This window comes from Papaver somniferum, unplaced genomic scaffold (genome assembly GCF_003573695.1).
Source record: "Papaver somniferum cultivar HN1 unplaced genomic scaffold, ASM357369v1 unplaced-scaffold_10, whole genome shotgun sequence".
Lineage (NCBI taxonomy): Eukaryota > Viridiplantae > Streptophyta > Magnoliopsida > Ranunculales > Papaveraceae > Papaver > Papaver somniferum.
Genome location: NW_020618825.1, coordinates 612,944 through 631,992, shown reverse-complemented (window position 1 = coordinate 631,992; position 19,049 = coordinate 612,944). Strand labels below are relative to the sequence as shown.

The 19,049-nt window shown below is 35.3% G+C and overlaps 1 protein-coding gene and 1 long non-coding RNA gene across 3 annotated transcripts; both read left to right on the top strand.

Moving 5' to 3' along the window:
- The first annotated feature begins 1,319 nt into the window (after positions 1-1,319).
- Positions 1,320-4,953, top strand: LOC113326131. 2 transcript variants are annotated; one of them, XR_003348321.1, is made up of 6 exons: positions 1,320-1,750; positions 2,059-2,120; positions 2,266-2,479; positions 4,006-4,074; positions 4,172-4,341; positions 4,627-4,953. It is a non-coding gene; the product is annotated as an uncharacterized LOC113326131 (long non-coding RNA). The 2 variants fall into 2 exon arrangements; XR_003348322.1 differs by having other exon boundaries at positions 2,059-2,128.
- Positions 4,954-16,842: 11,889 nt separating this feature from the next.
- Positions 16,843-18,662, top strand: LOC113326026. Its single transcript, XM_026573837.1, has one exon. The coding sequence runs from the start codon at positions 17,230-17,232 to the stop codon at positions 18,337-18,339; it is 1,110 nt and encodes a 369-aa protein (XP_026429622.1). The 5' UTR covers positions 16,843-17,229; the 3' UTR covers positions 18,340-18,662.
- The last annotated feature ends 387 nt before the right edge of the window (positions 18,663-19,049 follow it).

Sequence of the window (19,049 nt, the reverse complement as noted above, 5' to 3'; positions counted from 1 at the left end):
TACAAATCTTTGCGAAGGTTTACAGTGCTTTAATCTCTCTAAAATTCCCTAAAACAGGTCACACACGTGACTTTCCATATTTTCTTGTTGTGAGAAAAATCCGTCGATTGAGCCCATTCTAATCGATTTAAACACCCATATCAGATTCCTAGACCCATAAGGAGTCTATCTTATGAAAATCAGAGGTTTAATCGACCTCAAACTCCTTCAAATCCCGATTGCCAAAACTGCTCTTTAACTGCACTTTTTTCCCGCCAAAAACCTGATTTTTGAATGTTGAAGATGGTTGCCCCTTATCCAGCGTAGGGGTGCGATTAGCAACTGTCTGGAAATGGGATGCCCTTTAGTAATTAGGTTACCCCTTATCCAAAGTGAGAGTCTGAATAGCAAATGTCCTCCGGGTGCTTTCCGACAACTTTTCGAACCAATTTTTCCCAAAAATGTTTATTGGCCAAAAATACCTATAAATAAATAAAACGCCATAATAAGTACAAAAATGAGCCCTAACAACATATAGAATCGAGACAAATCGGATAAAAAAATGTGTCTATCAGGATCCCCTTGCCGACTACCTCTAGTTGGTTTGATGTTACCGTAGGCCGTGCCGTTTACGTCGATGGAATAAGTGACAATGATGATACACGTCATGATCCAATCTATGAACTGAGGAGGGAAGCCGAGTTTGGTGAGGGAAAGTTTGATGAATTCCCAATTTAAAGCGTCGTATGCCTTCCTGATGTCTAGTTTCATCGCAATTTTAAGGTGTTTTGATGGTGTTGTGGTTCTGATGACGTGGAATATTTCATTGGCAATTGCGATGTTGTCTTGGATTGATCTTTTTGGCACGAATGCACTTTGGTAAGGGCTGATGATGAACTGAAGAATTGGTCGTAGTCGGTTCACTAGGATTTTTGTTATGATTTTATAGACCACGTTACAAAGCCCAATAGGTCTGAACTGTGAAGGTGATGTTGGGTTTGGAGATTTTGGAATGAGTGTTATGTTGGTATGGTTATGCGGGAAGAAAAAAATTGACCATTACTATGACTTGTGGTCCTGTTGTTTCCAGACAAATTTGAGGAACTTATTAGTGAAACCGTCTGGCCCAGGGGCTTTCTCCGCGCCTATTGATTCCAAAACCTGTTTAATCTCCTCCTGTGTAACTTGGGCTGTGAGATGTTCCTTATTGTCCGTTGTTATTCTTGTATGGACACAATCAAACAGCTGCATATCAATAACAATTGGTGGAGCTTGGTATTGGCTGGTGAAGTGACAGTGTTGATCGGAAACAACCATTCTCCATCTCATTCTATTATTTCTCTCTCGTTTTCCCTGGCTATTTTCCCTCTTTCTATTACAACCGACATCGTTATCATCTCCATCAGAACCAAACCTTCATTGTCGCCGAAGAAGAAAGGTATCCTCATTACCAAAAGATTTTTATTTCACTTTTATGAAGTAAACCCAAGATTCAGATTTTTTTATCTTCCACTTCAAAATCTTTAACCCGATTCTAATCTAAGCTGATATATGCTCAATATGCTATAATCTGGATTACCCATAACATGTTTTTGTTCTCAAATCATCTACAATTTACAAATTTTCGACCTAATGAGGGAAATCAGAGTTAATCGATTGCAAGTGTTTTTCTCTGTTCTGTGGGTGTTATTGGCACGAGACTTCCCCCAAAATCCCTTCTCTTTTTTCAGAAGATTTCTTAGAAACCCACTTGAGTCATTAACTCTTTCAGGTAATTTTGGGTTTCTTTTTCCTTCAAATGTAAGTCGAACCCTAGTTTTGATTAAACTATTTTTTCCTTTTCCATTAGATATAATGCAAGCTATGATTTGTTTGATTTTACTGCAATAATGTCAAATTGATGGTAAAGATGTCTTATTTTTGTTTTAGTTGATGATACAATTTGTTATTGCAGTATAATCAATTAAAGATTTGATTTTTGCTGCATATGAATGTGATTGGAAGATGTCAACGACTATTACCTTGAAAGCTTGGAGGGAAGTGATGTATGATGTGGCTGATTTTTTGTTTGTGATGCAGGGGAGAGATATGATAGGTAGTGAAAGAACTGGCACATGGATAAAATCATTAAATTTAATGAGGTACATGGGTATGTTGTGTTTTTTTTTATCTTGGTTAACTTCAGTTGTTGTGGAACGTTTGATTGGTGCTGTGGATAAATGTCTATTGTGTTTTGGAAATTCGCCTTTCGATAGATAAATGTTTATTGTGTTTTGGTTGGTCCAGAACCAGGATGAGATGATCAAGTTAGGCAGGCTCATTGAATCCTACAAGGGAAATGGAGAGTGTTTTGGACGAACAATCAATTAAAAATGGTTTGGATCATTGTGGAGAGGAAACACAACCAATGTCATCCGTTACTTCCCTACTCAGGTTGGATCATATGTGTTTTCAATCCAAAGAGTAAAAGGAGGCAGATTTCATCTACTCAATTTATGAGGTCTAATCTCAATCTCAGTCAAGTTCAATTTGGATTATTTAATCTTTTATAAGATGCTTTTGTGATACTATTTAACTTCAGTAGTTGTAGTGATTTAGTTTTATGTATGAAATGACTCAAAAGAAATGTTTACTGTTTTGCAAATTTAATGATGGTTTTGTCCGAGTAGCTCCGTTAATCTATACTGTGACTGTTTATGACATCTAAGATTGTTAACCACATATAAAAAATGATAGGTGCTTGTCTCCCAATCGCTGTTTTTTTAAGAATCTTAAGATTATGTCTAAGATTTGACCTTAATTTCTTAAATCCTGTTAAGACTTGCAGCGCTTTTGAAACCTAGCTTGTGAAGTATGAGTTTCTGTTCTTGGGACTTTAAATTATCATTTCAATAGTAAAGGGTTACGTTTTCTGAATACTTATGTCTTGCGGTTGAAATGTCAAATTTGTACTCCATGTATGATTGTTTCTGGTTGCCGGTAAATGCATATTCAGTGGTTGCAGTCATAATTTGATTGATTTTGTTTTATTGAACTTGTGGGATGTAAAGTACAAAGTTAACTTTGTATATTTTGAATTTTTAGTAGTCTTGTTAATAATAGTCTTGTTAATAGGGATGAACAAACTTTGATGTTGATCAACATATTAAGAATAGTTTCAATATGCCTATATAAATATAATAAAGTTAATGGTTTGATTTATAATTAATAGGTGGATAATTATTGTGTTACGTATAGGGTCTTTCTTAATCTTAATTTGATTGTTCTACAGTTGATCATAGTTTGGGTGTCCGTATCAGCTTGGTTGCGTAAATCATTTTAATTTGAATTATTTTATCATTTGCACTTGCTAACATTTGTTAAAATATATATTTCCGACGTACATTTCCAATCAGTCTCTTACTCTAAGATTCTTACTTAACGGTACTTTGAATCGTCTGCCGTTTAGCATCTACTATGAGATTTCTTGAAAAACAAGTACAATTGGTATATTGTCTTGTGAAATGGTTAGTGTCGGCTGTTTGTGACAATAAAGAAATGATAAAATGTATCTCATAGGAATCAATAGCATGCTAAGTGTCAATGTCGTGATCCTGACTTGAAGGTTCTGTTGTTTCTCTATCAAAATTGTAATGGAGTTATGTCAAAATTTGGCTTGTGCTTGATATGCTAGAGGAAGCAAGGAAATGCATAGTGATTTGTTGCAGTGGTGTGTCCATTTTACATTGCCCTTATGGTATTCGTTAGTGCGCGTGTTTAGTTTGATGCTCACGTGCTTCTTCACATGTTATCGAGAACAAACGAACACTACACTATTTTGTAACCTTAAAATACGTTATCCCGGTATGATTTTTTGGGCATTAATATATTATCTTAATAAGCGACGTACCAGTTTTCAGTTTTAAGTATTTGTTTGCAGTTCTTACTCAAAATACATAGGCTAATAAGAGCCATTATTTATGGACATATATGCTTGTTGTATGCACTGTGCATTCATTGCTAACATTTTTGGTTGTTCCCCTGTAGAGGAATTCATCCTCCTGCTGCAGATTATCTAAGCTACAAAGAGAATTCAAATATCCAAACAATGCAATGGTGATTTGCCTCACAAGCTATCCTTGTGCTCCATTTTGTTATTCTTATCTTCTGTGATGGTAATTAGATGTTGATTTTTTTCACTTTCTTGTCTCAGGAGGTAGAAGAGAACGGAGAGCAGTGAATCCAGGAAGAAGAGGCTGTTGAGGTCGATGCTGATTCTACAGATGGCGCTGTACTTGTAAACAGTAATAAAGCTGAAGAAGAATGGGGTACAACTAATTAAGGAAACTTATCATCCTAAAAGCTATTGGTTTGGCTAAATAGGTATGTGAATTCTGAAACTACTTTGAAACAGGCAAACAAATAATTTGCCGCTAGTTTTCGTTTCAGTTAACATTTTTCAGATCTATTAAACTTAGATATGGAAGAAAAACAATGGTCCTCGAGTTCTGGAATCACTTAGAACAGCAAAAAAATAATGTTATCACTAATCTATTTAGCTAACCTTTTGTAGTTTAAGCATTCGGGAAAACTGTTATTTGTGTACTCGTATTACTGTTGCAATTCTTTTAGACAATGGCTACTCTCATGGTGTATATGGACATGCAGGTCGCAGATATGAGCAATAAGTGCCACTATTTACAAGGCTGGTTATGAAGCAACAAGAAGCTATACTTGTTTGAGCATGTAGGTAATGAATGATGTTGAGCTTGTCTCCAGGTCTTGTGCCTTTACGATTGTATATACTACTGCTATTACACATAGGAAATATTTATATACTCGTCATTCTTTTGATACTGCACAGAATTTGTATGTCCTTGGAACTTAAGAAATACTTCTAGCTACATCTTGGAACTTAAACAATTTACATGTATTGCCTAAGTTGTTGTTCTTTGTCATACTTTTCAGAGGTATACGGAATAACTCTTTAGTTTATGATTTCATGAATTACCTAAGTTCAATGATGGTTAGTGTTTATAATTCAATGTTTGAAATGACCATGTATTGTTACGTCTCTCAGAAACTTATGGTTCTATGCTTTGAATGTTTTATCTAAGAAGAACTGAAGAATTTCACTGTAAATCTGCCTGAAATTGTTGCAGGGAGTGATTTCCAAATGAAGAACTAAAATCAGATCTTTTTTCATTTAAAAAAAGTGGTTTTGACATGTTCAAGACCTGATTTTGACTTGATTTGACCATGTCAAAACCACTAGTTTTTGTTTGTTGCAAAAAAGATCGTAACTGCAGCAGCCTGTTGCGAAATTCCACTTTCGCAACTCCAGAAAATGTTGCGACCTCCAACTTTCGCAACTGTTCGAAACTGTTGCATCAAATCTGCGTTGCAATAGTTAAACTGTTGTGACGAAAATTTCGCAATGGCTCTACAGTCGTTGCGAAATATTGCAACATCGACTTATGTAACAGTTCCTCTTTGTTGCAACCCCGCTTTGCATCTGAAGCATGCAGCTGCTAATCATTAAAAATGGTGTAGTGAGTTCTCCCTTATATAGCCTTTCATTTCAGGGTTTGCTTACGGTCAAAGCTAAAATAGCTTAGTAACAAAGCGTTAAATATTCACCGTTAGATGAAATCCTGATTTAAGATTCAAGCAAAATCTGCTTAGAAAATAAGAAATCATTCTCCACCGTTAGATGATCTTAGCTTGTTACACACAAATGAAATATACCTTCATTTAGATATGGTTAACCGTACCTAAACGTGTATATTAAGTTAGCTCAATAACAGTTAACCGAAGTTAGCCATATGAACACTTTTATCTTAACCTTGTTCATCTAACACTTCTAGATCAAATATGATGATCAATCAATCATGATAGATAATCAAATGAATCTAATTGTGTTTCAAATAGAGTTGTTCAATTGTTCACTATCTTATAGAAATATATATGAACAAATTGAAACAAAATCGGATTGATTCGTAATCATACATAGTACTAATACAAGAATCAATGTATGAGCATTAATCCACGGTTTGCAAAGATTGCATTTCTTAATTCATAAATGTTGTAGTTCATGAGTATGAGAATCATACTTAACCAATTTTAGAACTTAATCACTGAGTTCGCATACCAAGTACGCAAATACCAGCTCCGGACCTTGGTCTGTCTAACCGTTCGCATACCAGGTACCGACCAGCTGTCCCGGACCCAACTCAGATGAAACCGTTTGCATACTAGGTACACATACTAAGTTCTCGGACCTTTACAGGTAAAACCGTTCGCATACTAGGTACGCATACGAAGTTCCCAGACCTGAATTACTTCAAAACAGTTCGCATACTAGGTACGCATACTGTGTTATATCCAGACATGGTTATTTGTTCTAACTTCCATTTCAATCATTGAAATATCCTTAGAAGACAATAATAGTAATCTCACACATACTATTAGCTTCAAGTAATTTTCAAGTTATCGAGTGATCAGTACGAAACTTTCCAAGTCGACATCAAATGACTGTCTCACACAAATCATGTAAGATGTTTCAAGGCAATTTTCACATGATCATCTTTTGACTTATTATTTAGTGTCTAACTAAACTTGTCAAGAATATGATGAACAAATCTAAGAAAAAACTTTCCAGCAAATATTTCGAGAAATAGATAAGCGAGTTAAACTCAGCTCGAAATATCAAATGAGTATAATGTAAAAGTCTATATAGCTATACGACTTAGTCTCACTAGTAGATAGAATAAAATAGACTTCTGAGTGATAGATAAGTTAAGTCTTCACATACCTTTTGGTGATGAAGTTCCTCAAAGCTCTCCTCAGTAGATGTTCGTCTTCAATTGATGAATTCGTGAAGTCTAAAGCTTAACTACATATTCTATCCTAATCCGAGACTTAGCTATGAGTAGACTAGAAATCAAGTATATAGTTTTGATCAACTAAACTTGATAAACAAGCTTGAGATAGCAACGATTGCGAGTTCGACCGAGCAGTACTTTGGCACAATATTTAAAACGGTACTAACTTAATCCTACAACAAGAACAAATAAATAGAACATTCTTTTTGAATAAAAAGAACTAAGAGCTGGAACTGGAGATGAGATCACTTAATTCAAATTCTTCATGATCATCTGTGTCCTTGTATCATCGATCAATCATGTGTAGACCTGGGGAAAGTTCTGAATTTTTTTTTGAAGCATACTCAAGTTGATGTTCAAGATGTTTATTTCTTCTTTGAAGCCTTCGATAAAAGGTTTCAATGTCTGGATCTTGTGGAGTGCCTCCATACAGAACATTATCATGCATTCTACATTCTCCTAGACCTCTCATTCTGTTGATAATTGAATAATTTTAAGGTTTAAGAACCAGAGTTTGAGAATCATTGGCAACTATCTAAAAAATGTTGCAAATCCTGGTAATATGACATGGAAAACCCATGCTTTTCCCGCTTCTCCAGATTCTTATCATCTGTCTGATAATGAAACCACAAAAATCAAAGTTAGGAGTACCAAATAACATATTATATGTTAACATAGCCATGTCTTGACTCCATTTTACTTTGTGCATGTTGTTGGATGCCAGATTTGGTACATTAAGTTTTCCAAAGAATTTAAGATACTCTGGAAGTTCCTTGAAAAGAATATTTTTCCTTCCCAGGTTCCCCCACCAAGAATTTCAGTAATTTGATCCTTATTAGTAATTTCATCACTATCATACCGGGGTAGGAAGGTGTGTTCAAGATCACAGTTGAGAAGATAAGCAATAAGACTTTTGTTAACTTCAAAGCAACACCTTCGTATCACAGTGAAGAATGTACATTTGTAAGCATTCATACATTGCATATTTGCATAAAATTCCTTAACAAGACTTGGAGAACCTTGATAGCTACCATCATGTACATAACCCTAGTCTTTGCTATCCATCAGACTTATTTAATCCGAAATTTTAACAAATAAATATTTATTTTCAACAATAATTTCCTTCCCGTAAATCAAATTATACTTGTCTTGACAACTTTGATTTATAAAATACATACTAGTGTTTGTATCATAAATCATAGTTGACAGAGAATCAATGCTCAAATCATAGAAAACAAAGTTTGGTGCATTATTTCTTGGGAATTGTATATTGCATCAAAGTTCAACTTGTATACTTTTCAAAATCATAAGTGAGAGAACTTTCACATCCTTCTTCCTCGGAACAATAGTCAAGGGTTGTCATCCATGCTTTGGTTTTCTCACTCACCTCCTTATTGGGACAACTAAAGATATGATGACCATATCTGTAGCACTTGGAACAAGTTCCATTATCATAATCTTTATGAACTTTTTATCTATTTCATTGATTGATGAGGAAGAATTTTTTCGAGACTTTCTTTTTCTTCGCCTAAGCGTTTTCTTTAGATGTTGTACAAACAGTGAAAAAGTTGAGTTAAAGCAATTCTCATCCTTCATATCAATCAAATTAGAATATAGAGAATTTACATCAGGTGTAGCAATTGGATTGCACGACATGCGAGTTTTTCTCTCTTACTTAGTTCAAGATAAAAAATCTTTAGCTTTCCAATAAGAGTATTTCTGGAAAGTGTTTCAAGGTTATTTCCCTCAACGATGGCACGTTTCTTAGAATCGTATCTAGCTGGCACCGATCCGAGAATTTCCATCACAATGTCCTTTTTAGGAATAGTCTTACCTAATGAAAAAAGTGCATTAATAATTTCAGACACTTTGTGATTAAAATCATCAAATGAATCTTCATCAGCCATTCGAAGGTTTTCCCAATCAAAAATTTAGGTTTTTTAGCCTAGCTTCTTTTTCAGAGCTATTCCCTTCAAATACAGTTTCTAAGATATCCCAAAGCATCTTTAGACCGAGTGCGCATAGTCACATGGTGCTGAAGATATGGGATAATGTCATGGATGATTGCATTTAATCCGTCAGAATTTTGCTTTGCAGCAAGAATCTCAACATCATCATATGCACCAATATTCTTTGTAATTAATAGATACACCGTCTACTGTAACCATTGGAGGATTATAGCCATTAACTACACGAACCCATGATTGAAAATAACGCGCTTGAAGAAAGGCGTGCATAGCAATTAGCCATCCAAGACTGGCGGTATTTTTATAGAGATGGCACTTCTGTCCATAGAATCACATTGATACAAAAACAGACTTATGAGGTCTTAGCGTGTTTTCCTGCTCTAATACCAATTGAAAAAGCGGGGGTATAACAACCACACCCAATAATTCGTTCGGCAATCTGTATGGACTAAAAATCCAATATAATACTGAGAGCACCAACTTATAAAGCTAGCTTAATCAAGAAAGATATCAATGATTAAATAACGCACAACATGTGATATTTCAATTATATAAACAAATATAATGCGGAAAAGAAATAACACAGACGCCAGAAATTTTGTTAACGAGGAAAACCGCAAATGCAGAAAAACTTCGGGACCTTGTCTGTAGCGGCTTAATACAATATGGTGTTCAAAGCTGGACCAGGTCCCGTGATTTTTCTACATTTGCAGTTTTCCTCGTTAACAAAATTTCTGGTGTCTGTGTTATTTCTTTTCCGCGTTATATTTCTTTATATAATTGAAATATCACATATTGTGCATTGATCAATCATTTTTGATAAATACGAACTTTGGTTGTTGGATATAACGTAATTGAAACTTGGATATTGGTCTTCGGTACCATCCAAATTATTTCTCATATCAATCAGACTCACGGATTTCTATCTGTTCGATTTGCTGATTGAATTGAGAAAAGGGGATAAAGCTCTTTGATATCTTTCTTCATTGAGCTTTCTTTATAAGTTAGTGCTCTCGGAACTATATTGGAGTTTTAGTCCATACAGATTGTTGAACGATTATTGGGTATGGTTATTATACCCCCGCTTTTTTAGTTATCTTCTTGAAGAAATTCACAAGCTCAAGACTAAAAATAATAACCTACCTTCCTCTAGTACTGATATGAAAGACTAAGTTGCTCATGGAAGAAAAATATGATGAAATTCTTATTTAAAAAGAATAGACTAATCGGTTTTTGATTTATTTCATGAATTGTTGGGCCGACCAACCGGAGGGCCCGAAGGGAGGGGGTCCCTTTTATGGCCACTTTTTTGTAAAATGAAACCTAACACAAATGTGCAATTTGATAAAAAGATTGGATTTGGTGTCCATGGTTAGTCTTTTTCACTCGACACAATTGGCCGTCAAATTACTATAACTCCTTATATATATCATATTTGTAAGGGGTATAATTGGAAAGCAAACATTAATATAACATATCTTAAAATCCGTGTCTTGGAATTTTACAAATTTTATATCTTTGGAAAGGTAATAAAAAAATCTACGGAATGAGTACAAACAACAATATCAAATTTAGAATTTTTACGAAAATTTGGAGGTATTTACCATTTTAAGCACAATTTTAGAAAAATTTGTATATCCATTATGCAAACCACCACAAAGGATACATAATACTTTATGCAGCCATATTTTGGTTTATGCATCAACTAATTTTCCGTTGCAACTAATAAAACGATGTACTCCCTCCGTTTCAAAAAAAGTGATACTTTCATTTTAGGCACAATTCCAAAAATTGAATGCATAGCCATATGCAAACCACCATAAAGGATGCATAACACATTATGCAGCCATATTGGTTTATGGATCGACTAATTTTCCGTTTCAGGAAAAGTGATACTTTCACATTCTGTTTCAGGAAAAGTGACACTTTCACTCCATTTCAGGATTACTTTTTCAATTTGGCTTATTTTTAGGCAAAATAAAACTGTGAAAGTATTTTTTTTCCTTTTTTTGGAAAGGAGCTAGTATATACTTGAAAATATCATTCAAAAAAAATAATATGCATATTATGAAGCCACCACAAAGAATGCGTAACAGTTTAGACAGTCGTATTTTGGTTCATGCATCCGCTAATTTGGTTATGCAACCAATAAAACGATGTATATGCTTCAAAAATAACATTCTGACAAAAAAAAAAAAGATTATAACGCGTTGCGCAATCAGGGATGTTTCGTTTTTCTTCGGTCGACCCTCCCCACCGTGGCAACGGTGTTCTAGTATAAAGTCTATTTGAATAAAAACTACCAATATCTGTTCATGAATAAAATTATTATTTTATAATCATTGTTTCGGTATTTGATAGTTTCCGTTTGCATATCGCATGTGAATGAATATCTTTTTGCTATTGCTTTCGGATTGATGAGATGTTTGGTTTCGGTTTTTATCAACCTAAATATTCGATCTCAATATTGTAATGCCCTTATAATTTGCGTGGCTTTTTAATTTAGCGGGATTAAGTTCTAGCGCATATTGGTAAGCTTTACAAATGATCATAAGGTGTTCCGATTAAAACTTATATGTCAAATGTCACAATATGTTGATATAAATTTATGTTTACATGTTTAGCGTAACATATGAGTTTCAGGTCTTCAGCTTTTGCTTTTGGCACGAATTAGTTAAAAACCATTCAACCTTTTAAAGGTATTGCTTTTGTTGTTGTTCTTTTGTTCTTGCGAGAGGATGACGACATGCAGAGGGGGAGTTCTTATTTGAACTTGCGCTTAATGATATATCTTTCTGGAGAGAAGTGGCTGCGAAAATTGAGGTAACGATTTTATTTGTTAGTTAATCACTTTTCCTATTTAAGAAAGCCTGATTATATTGCATATATTTTTCTTTTGCTTAACAAAATTTCAATAAAATTGATACGTTCCATTATTGTGTATAAATTGATTTATTTGATTCAATTGTTTCTGGTTAAGAAAAACTGTGTCAATTTATTTGGCTTATGATTTGGTATCTTTTTTATTGTTTGGTATTAAGTGTTTTTCTTAACGAAATTCTGTGCAATTGCGGTACTTACAATGATTATATTTGTTTCAATTGTTTCCGGTTGACAAAAATAATGGCAAGTCAATTCATTTTGGTTTGTATCTATTGTTTTTGGCTTAAAAAAAAAATTACGGGGTCATTTCTTTATTCCAATTGATTCTGGATAAGAGAAACTAAGTTAGTTCCGATCTTAGATAGAATAAATTAAGAGAAACTGTGTCAAGAAGAAGACAAATAAGAGTAGTTAAAGATATAGCCAAATTAAGCGATTGGCATTAGCCCAGTTGAACAAAAGCCCGACTCTCATACTTGAGGTCAGTGGATCGAGTCTCCACTTAAGAGATTGAAGATCTGGCTTTGGATCTGCCTTGGAGCAGGTCCGGGCCTATGCCATGTATTTAAAAATAAAAAACAACGGGTAGCTAGCTCAGCTGGTCATCCCCGTTCCTTAAAGATTGATGCGCTTCAGGAGGTCCTAGGTTCGGATCTCCAATGACGCAATATTGCAGAATTTGACATGAAATATAGAGTTAGCTTCCCCCCTTACAATATAATCAACCCCCTTATCTTCTTCGGCGCCCTTGAATTCCTCACGAGGCTCGCTGGTAGGCTTGCACGACAACCTAGAATTATCTTGCCTCCTTGCGACATGGTCAACCCCATATCCGCTTCGGCTTCCTTGACTAGTTCCTCATGAGACTCGCTGGTAGGCGTGCATGATAACCTGTTCAACTAATGTAATAGTACGCTGTTGGATTTCAGCTCGTGGGGTTTTCAATTTAGTTTCTTAAAACACTCTTTATCCATTAATAAATACATTACGAAAAAAAACAAAAAAATGGTATTTTAGAATTTTAAAGTGGGTGACAAATGGGCATAACCTTTTAACTTGGGCTGAGTTAACTATGCCCCTTGTTGCATGATTTATAAAGGGGATACCAATTCTACTAAGTGCTGATACCGTTTCATATAAGGCATAAAGATTTTACCGATCCTGACCGTTGGATCGACGAAATGGTATCAACATTCAGTAGGACTGATATCCCCTTTATAAATCGTGCCTTGTTGGAGCGATGTATCTCAAGGTTCGAAAAACGGGTCACGGCCCAGGTCACAGGTACTAGGCGTGACCGTTATAACGTGTTTTGACGGGTGTGAGCACGTTTTGGGTCAAAAACGCGTTATATAGGAATAAAACGCGTTTTTTTGACGTTTTTTTAAAATAACGGGTGTGATAACGGTTAAATAAGAAAAATAAATAATTTGTGATCTGAATTTCCTATGTAACGGTAATTACAGCTGTGAAAACGATTACAACGGGTCTAAATAACGTTGTTACTACGTTTTTTCATTTTTTTTGGTTTAATTTATTTATTTGATTTTTTATTTATTTGTTTATGGGTTTTGAACATACAAATTTATGGATATCTAGTAAAATTGACAACCCTAAGTCTATGACTTATAACAATGCATTGTAGTTATCGTCTACCGACAATATTTATACACGCATACTATCACTATCCAGTATCCACTTGATATGTTCAAGTTGTCACTCGAATAGTTCAATGCATTCCCCAATATTTCAATAATGCATATTCAGATTCAAAAGCAGTCAAAACTTTGTTGTCAAATAATACTCCTAGGCTCTTAGCTACTTGCTACAAGACTAACCAACAAGGAATGTAACATGAAGAGAGTCAGAGACTAGCTAGAGAAAAAGAGAGTGAGAGAGGGAAGTCAGGGAGTCGATTTATCTTTTTCTTTTGTATTTGGAGGTGTGTACAGTATATGCTACATGTGGTCTGTACTTTAGAGTTCAGACTCAAAAGTTAAAGAAATAAAACAAAAAAAAAAGTAAAAAGAGTAGTTGGTTTCATGATCAAAGACATAGCATGTGCCACCTGAGATTAAAAATTTAGCAAAAGTATGGGTGCAAGACAGAAACAAAGCAAAACGGCAACGAGTACCAGAAACTGAATATGAAGATACAAAAAATTCAAGATATGTATGAAAATGAACCGTGGAACCCTGTGCATGATATAGATGAAGAAAAACAAGCGCCGGTAACACAAAAGAAAATGGGCGGGTTATCGAAGTTGAAGAACCTTTTTGGACGAAAAAATAAGAATACTAATGCCGGAGAAGGTACATCACAGCGTCCACTGGCCTCTATGGACATACCTAGTTCTTCAATGCGTACACCACACCAAGCACCTAGGATGTCTGTAGATATGGGAGGACAATATAATACTAATAGGGATTCTCAACCTAGCATGGCGAATTTTGGGAGAAGTAAAACATGTCGGGAAAAAGTTGATTCTTCTGTTGGACGTTTTTTCTATAATGATATTCCCTTCAATGTGGCCCACTCAACTCAGTACCACGAGGCATTCAATGCAGTTGCAAATTTCGAAAAATCATACAGAGCTCCGTCTTTCTATAAGTTGTGGAACCCATTATTAAGGCAGGAAAAACAAAGGATTCAGAAGGATGTGGTGTCGGTCCAACGAAATTATTGGAGAGAGTATGGGCGTACACTCATGTCAGATGGTTGGAAAAACAAAAATAACCATACGATTGTAAACTTCTTAGTTTACAGTGGCCATGGGACAGCATTTTTGAAAAGCGTTGACATCGAGCATAATCGGTTGACAGCAGAGTATTTGATGAGTTTGTTCAGACCGGTTATAGAAGATATTGTTCCGACAAATATTGTTCAAATAGTAATTGATCAAGGATCCCAATTCAAAGCCGCATGTAACTATTACAACTTAATTTAATTACAGTTGTTTATTTTTATATATTATTAATTCATTTCTCATTTTATTTTAACAGGTATGAGATTGGCCATAGAGTATGGTACATTTTTTTGGGTACCTTGTGCAGCTCATGTGTTGGATTTAATGTTGGAAGATACTGAAAAGTTCCCCTTTGTTAAAGGTGTGATTTCAGAAGCTAGAAAAATCAGTAAATTTATTTATAATCATGGTTGGGTTCTTGCTAGATTCAGACAACATTCTGGGGGACGCAATCTATTGCGCCCTGGCTTAACAAGGTTTGCGACAAATTTTATCGCAATCAAAAGTATCATTGATCAACGTAATGCAATCGAGAGTCTTTTTGTAGACCAAGAATTTGTGAACTCGCCAGAAGGAAAAACTCGTACGGCTAAAGATGTGAAAAACATTATTTTGAATGAGATGTTTTGGCACACATGCCAAAATGCATGCATGATGGTTGGTCCTTTATTGAAAATGATCCGTTTCTTGGATTCAGATAAACCTACCATGGGTTATTTGTTTCATGCACTTGCTACATGTGTGGAAACTATAGAAAGGGGTTTGGGTAAAACTCGAAATAATTCTATTATAGGTGTGATTAACCGACGATGGAAAGATCAGTTGAGTTCTCCTCTTCATGCTGCAGCGCATTTTCTGAATCCATATTATATCTACAACCCAGCAGCCAATCTCATCACCAATGAAATTTCTCAGCCCCAAATTTGTCTCAGTGAAATTATATCAAAAATGATTAATAGCCCTCAAGAACAAGCGACATGCATGCTAGAGGTGTGAATTTTTATTAACAATTGATTTCGTAATTATATGAATTTCTATTCACAGTTTTTGATATTTTTAGGCGGGAAGAATGCAAATGATGCAAGGCCAATTTGCATCACCATCAGCAAGATTGGCTGCTCTGCAAGGTGATCCTATAAGCTGGTGGTTGTCATCGGTGCTCAGTTTCCATCACTCCAGAGGATCGCGGTAAAGATACTAAGCCAGACAAACACATCGTCTGGATCCGAGAGGAATTGGAGTGTGTTTGAAAGAATTCACACCAAACTACGCAACCGTTTAGTTTCGTCAAGAATAAACGATTTGGTATATGTTCAGTACAATTTAAGATTGGAGTAGCAAAGAGTTCAAGGTAAAGCAAAGCGACAGAACATCGATGTCCACGATGTTCATAGCCTGCTGACAGATGAAAATATGCTTGATTGGATAGCAGGGGATGATGAAACACCAGTTTTACCTCAGGAAGAACATTGGTTAAATGAATTGGAAGAGGAAGCAACTAATAATCCAGAGCCTCTCCCTCCACCATACGAATGGCATGATCCAGAAGTTGAAATCTCATATCAAAGGTTGCCAGTGAGTAACTTTGTTTATGACTTTGGTAACCTAACTTTTGGAGACAATACACAAGGTCATGAAAATGAAAATCTCATATACAATTCTCATTACACTGAAGATCGTCCAGAAGAAGATACCCGAGGAATTAATGAAGAGTATAATTCCAATATTAATATCAATAATGAAGTAGATAATCGTAATGATAATGAGGAAGAAGACTATGGTTATGAAGATGACGATACTGTTAACTACGACAGCCAAATGCATTACGCGAACCAATATGAGGCGGAGGAAGAGGAGGAGGAATCAACTGAGAATCGTCGAGAAAACAGAAAATACTTGAATAAGTCGAAAAAAAATGCCGGTACAAGTTGGTTTGTCTAAGTTTAAAATTTCAAGCACTACTGTCACTAGGTTACTTATTGTAAGTTTATAAAATTTGAAGTGTTTAATGATTATTTATGAAATTTTAGTTGTAAGTTTGAAATTAAAAATTGTATAAGAATTTCTCCAACTCAAATTTTTTTTCCTTAAAAACGGGTTTAACCGGTATGAAAATACGGTGTAAAAAACGTGTGTTAAAATGTTATTTAGAAGAAAAAAACTGAAATATTAATTTTAGAAAAACGGTAATCACAGGTGTGAAAACAGTTATAACGGGTCTAAATAACGCCATTTTTTCCTATTTATCGGTGTTATTTAGGTAAGCGTGTTGGTGAGCCTCACGGGCACGGTATATGAGCGTGAGCGTTATAACGGACGTTTTTTCGGAAAAAACGGCCGTTTTTCAAACCTTGATGTATCTCCGCTCCTCGTTTCCTTCTCGCCCATCCACCGTCACACTCCACCAGCTTACAACTTGTTCTCATTTTCTCTCTCTGAAAAATCTGGGGAAAAAAACCAATCAAATTCTGTCCCGCTGCTAATCGAAAGATCCACCATTACAAAGTTACCAATTTCTCAACACCCTTATCGATCTTGTGACCTAATTTCATATCTCCATTGATTGGGTATACAGATTTGGGGGGATTTTCGTAATTTTCATCCACGAAGTATCTCTTGTTGTTGTTGTGGAACTTAGAATCAAAGAATCCTCTCTCTACCAGCACCCAACAGCAACGAAAGCAACTCACCATTTCACTTTTCAAACCCTTCATTTATTTCCTTAGCTTAACCCTAATTTGGATTTCTCTAGATTATCCAATAATGTGATTCATTTAGGATCTGATATCAAATGGTGGGTACCGTTCAATTTGGTGCCTTAGCTGCTTGTATAGTTCTGTTTGTTCCAATGGGTTTAGCTGGATATCATCTCAGTCGCAATAAAATTCTGTTTTTCAGTGGAGCTCTGTTTATCAGTCTCGCAGTAGGTGTTCATCTTACTCCTTATTTTCCTTCAGTTACTAGTTTTGTTTCATCTTTTTCATCGTCTCTTGTATTAGAGAATCATACTTCGTGTATTTCTTTTCTTCATGAAATTGTTTGGGATCATCATGTACACCAACCAATTATGAACAAAGTTGATGAAAAACCAGTTAATGTTTCTTCTGGTTTTGTAAATTCATGGACTTGGGCGAAGTCTACACCTGTAATTGCTTGTGGGTTTCAGAAATTAGGTCGTTCTGATGCTTCTGATTTACTTAACGGGTCTTGGGTAGTTGTTGCCGGGGATTCGCAAGCTCGTTTGTTTGTTCTTTCTTTGTTGGAGTTGGTTTTGGAATCAAGTGAAATGGAATTAGTAAGAGGGAATTTATTTAAACGCCACACTGATTATCAAACTGTTATTGAGAAGATTGGGGTGAAATTGGATTTTGTTTGGGCTCCTTATACTGCAAATCTAACTAATTTGCTCATGGAATATAAGCGGAATCGTCGGTATCCTGATGTTTTGGTTATGGGGACAGGGCTATGGGATATGTTGCATATCAATAATGCATCTGATTATGGAGTTTCTTTAGGGTTGGCGAGGCAATTGGTTATGATGTTATTACCTTTTTCTTCAGAATTTGGGAATGATGGGCCTGTAACAGGTTCAATTTCTATACAGTCACCTCATATGTTTTGGCTTGGGATGCCAACATTGGTAGAATCTATGTTGAATACGGAAGAGAAAAGGGAAAAGATGAACTTTGCTGTGAGAAATGCTTATGAGAGGGAGCTTTTCAAGAGTAAGCTCTTACATCAAAATGGGGGACCATTACTGTTATTGGATATCAATTCATTGAGTGGGAACTGTGGGGGAAGGTGTACAGTGGATGGTATGCATTACGATGGAGCTGTTTATGAAGCTGCAATTCATGTGATGCTCAATGCATTGCTTGTTGAGTCTCAACAACGACTTTGAGTGAGAAGTTTCTGCCCTTTTTGTCAATACACTGTACCTTCAGCTTTTTGTTCAATACTAGCTTTGGAGGAACATGAATCAGCAATTTAGAAACTTTTGGTCTCCAATAGAGGTGCAATCTTTTCTTTTCTTTTTATCTTTTTATCTTCTTCTGTATAACTTTAGTAAGCACTGATAGTTTCATGCTTGTGTAATTTTCGAAAGGGTGGCCTTCACCCTAAAAAGAAAAGGATGAGGCACTAATCTTGACTTGTTTTATTATGTAAGAAAGTTACAACACTTATATTCCTTGATCAAAGATAAATTCAAAATTCAGCATTCAATTTTTGAGTCATCACTTGAAAGCATATTGTTGAATGTGGTATCTGTATCAACTTCTATATGGTTTGTACACGGAGGATGATTTGATAGAATTAACAGTGGTAGTGTGGTTGTATTTCAAGCATTCTGCTTTTGTTTACTCATATTCTTTTTTAAGTAAACACTGTGTACGAATAAATTTGTTGAACAAGACCCATGCTTTGGACGATTTACATTTATTTATGATACAATTTGGCAATTATTTAGTTACATTCATTTGGTTAGTATATCATGGCCGAAGTTCTAAAGTGCCTCTAGCTTTGAATGACAGGTATTTAGTTAACCCTTAGAATTTTATTGCTGTGAATGACATCTTTGATAGACTAACTAGGTCCTAACGGGAAACTTGA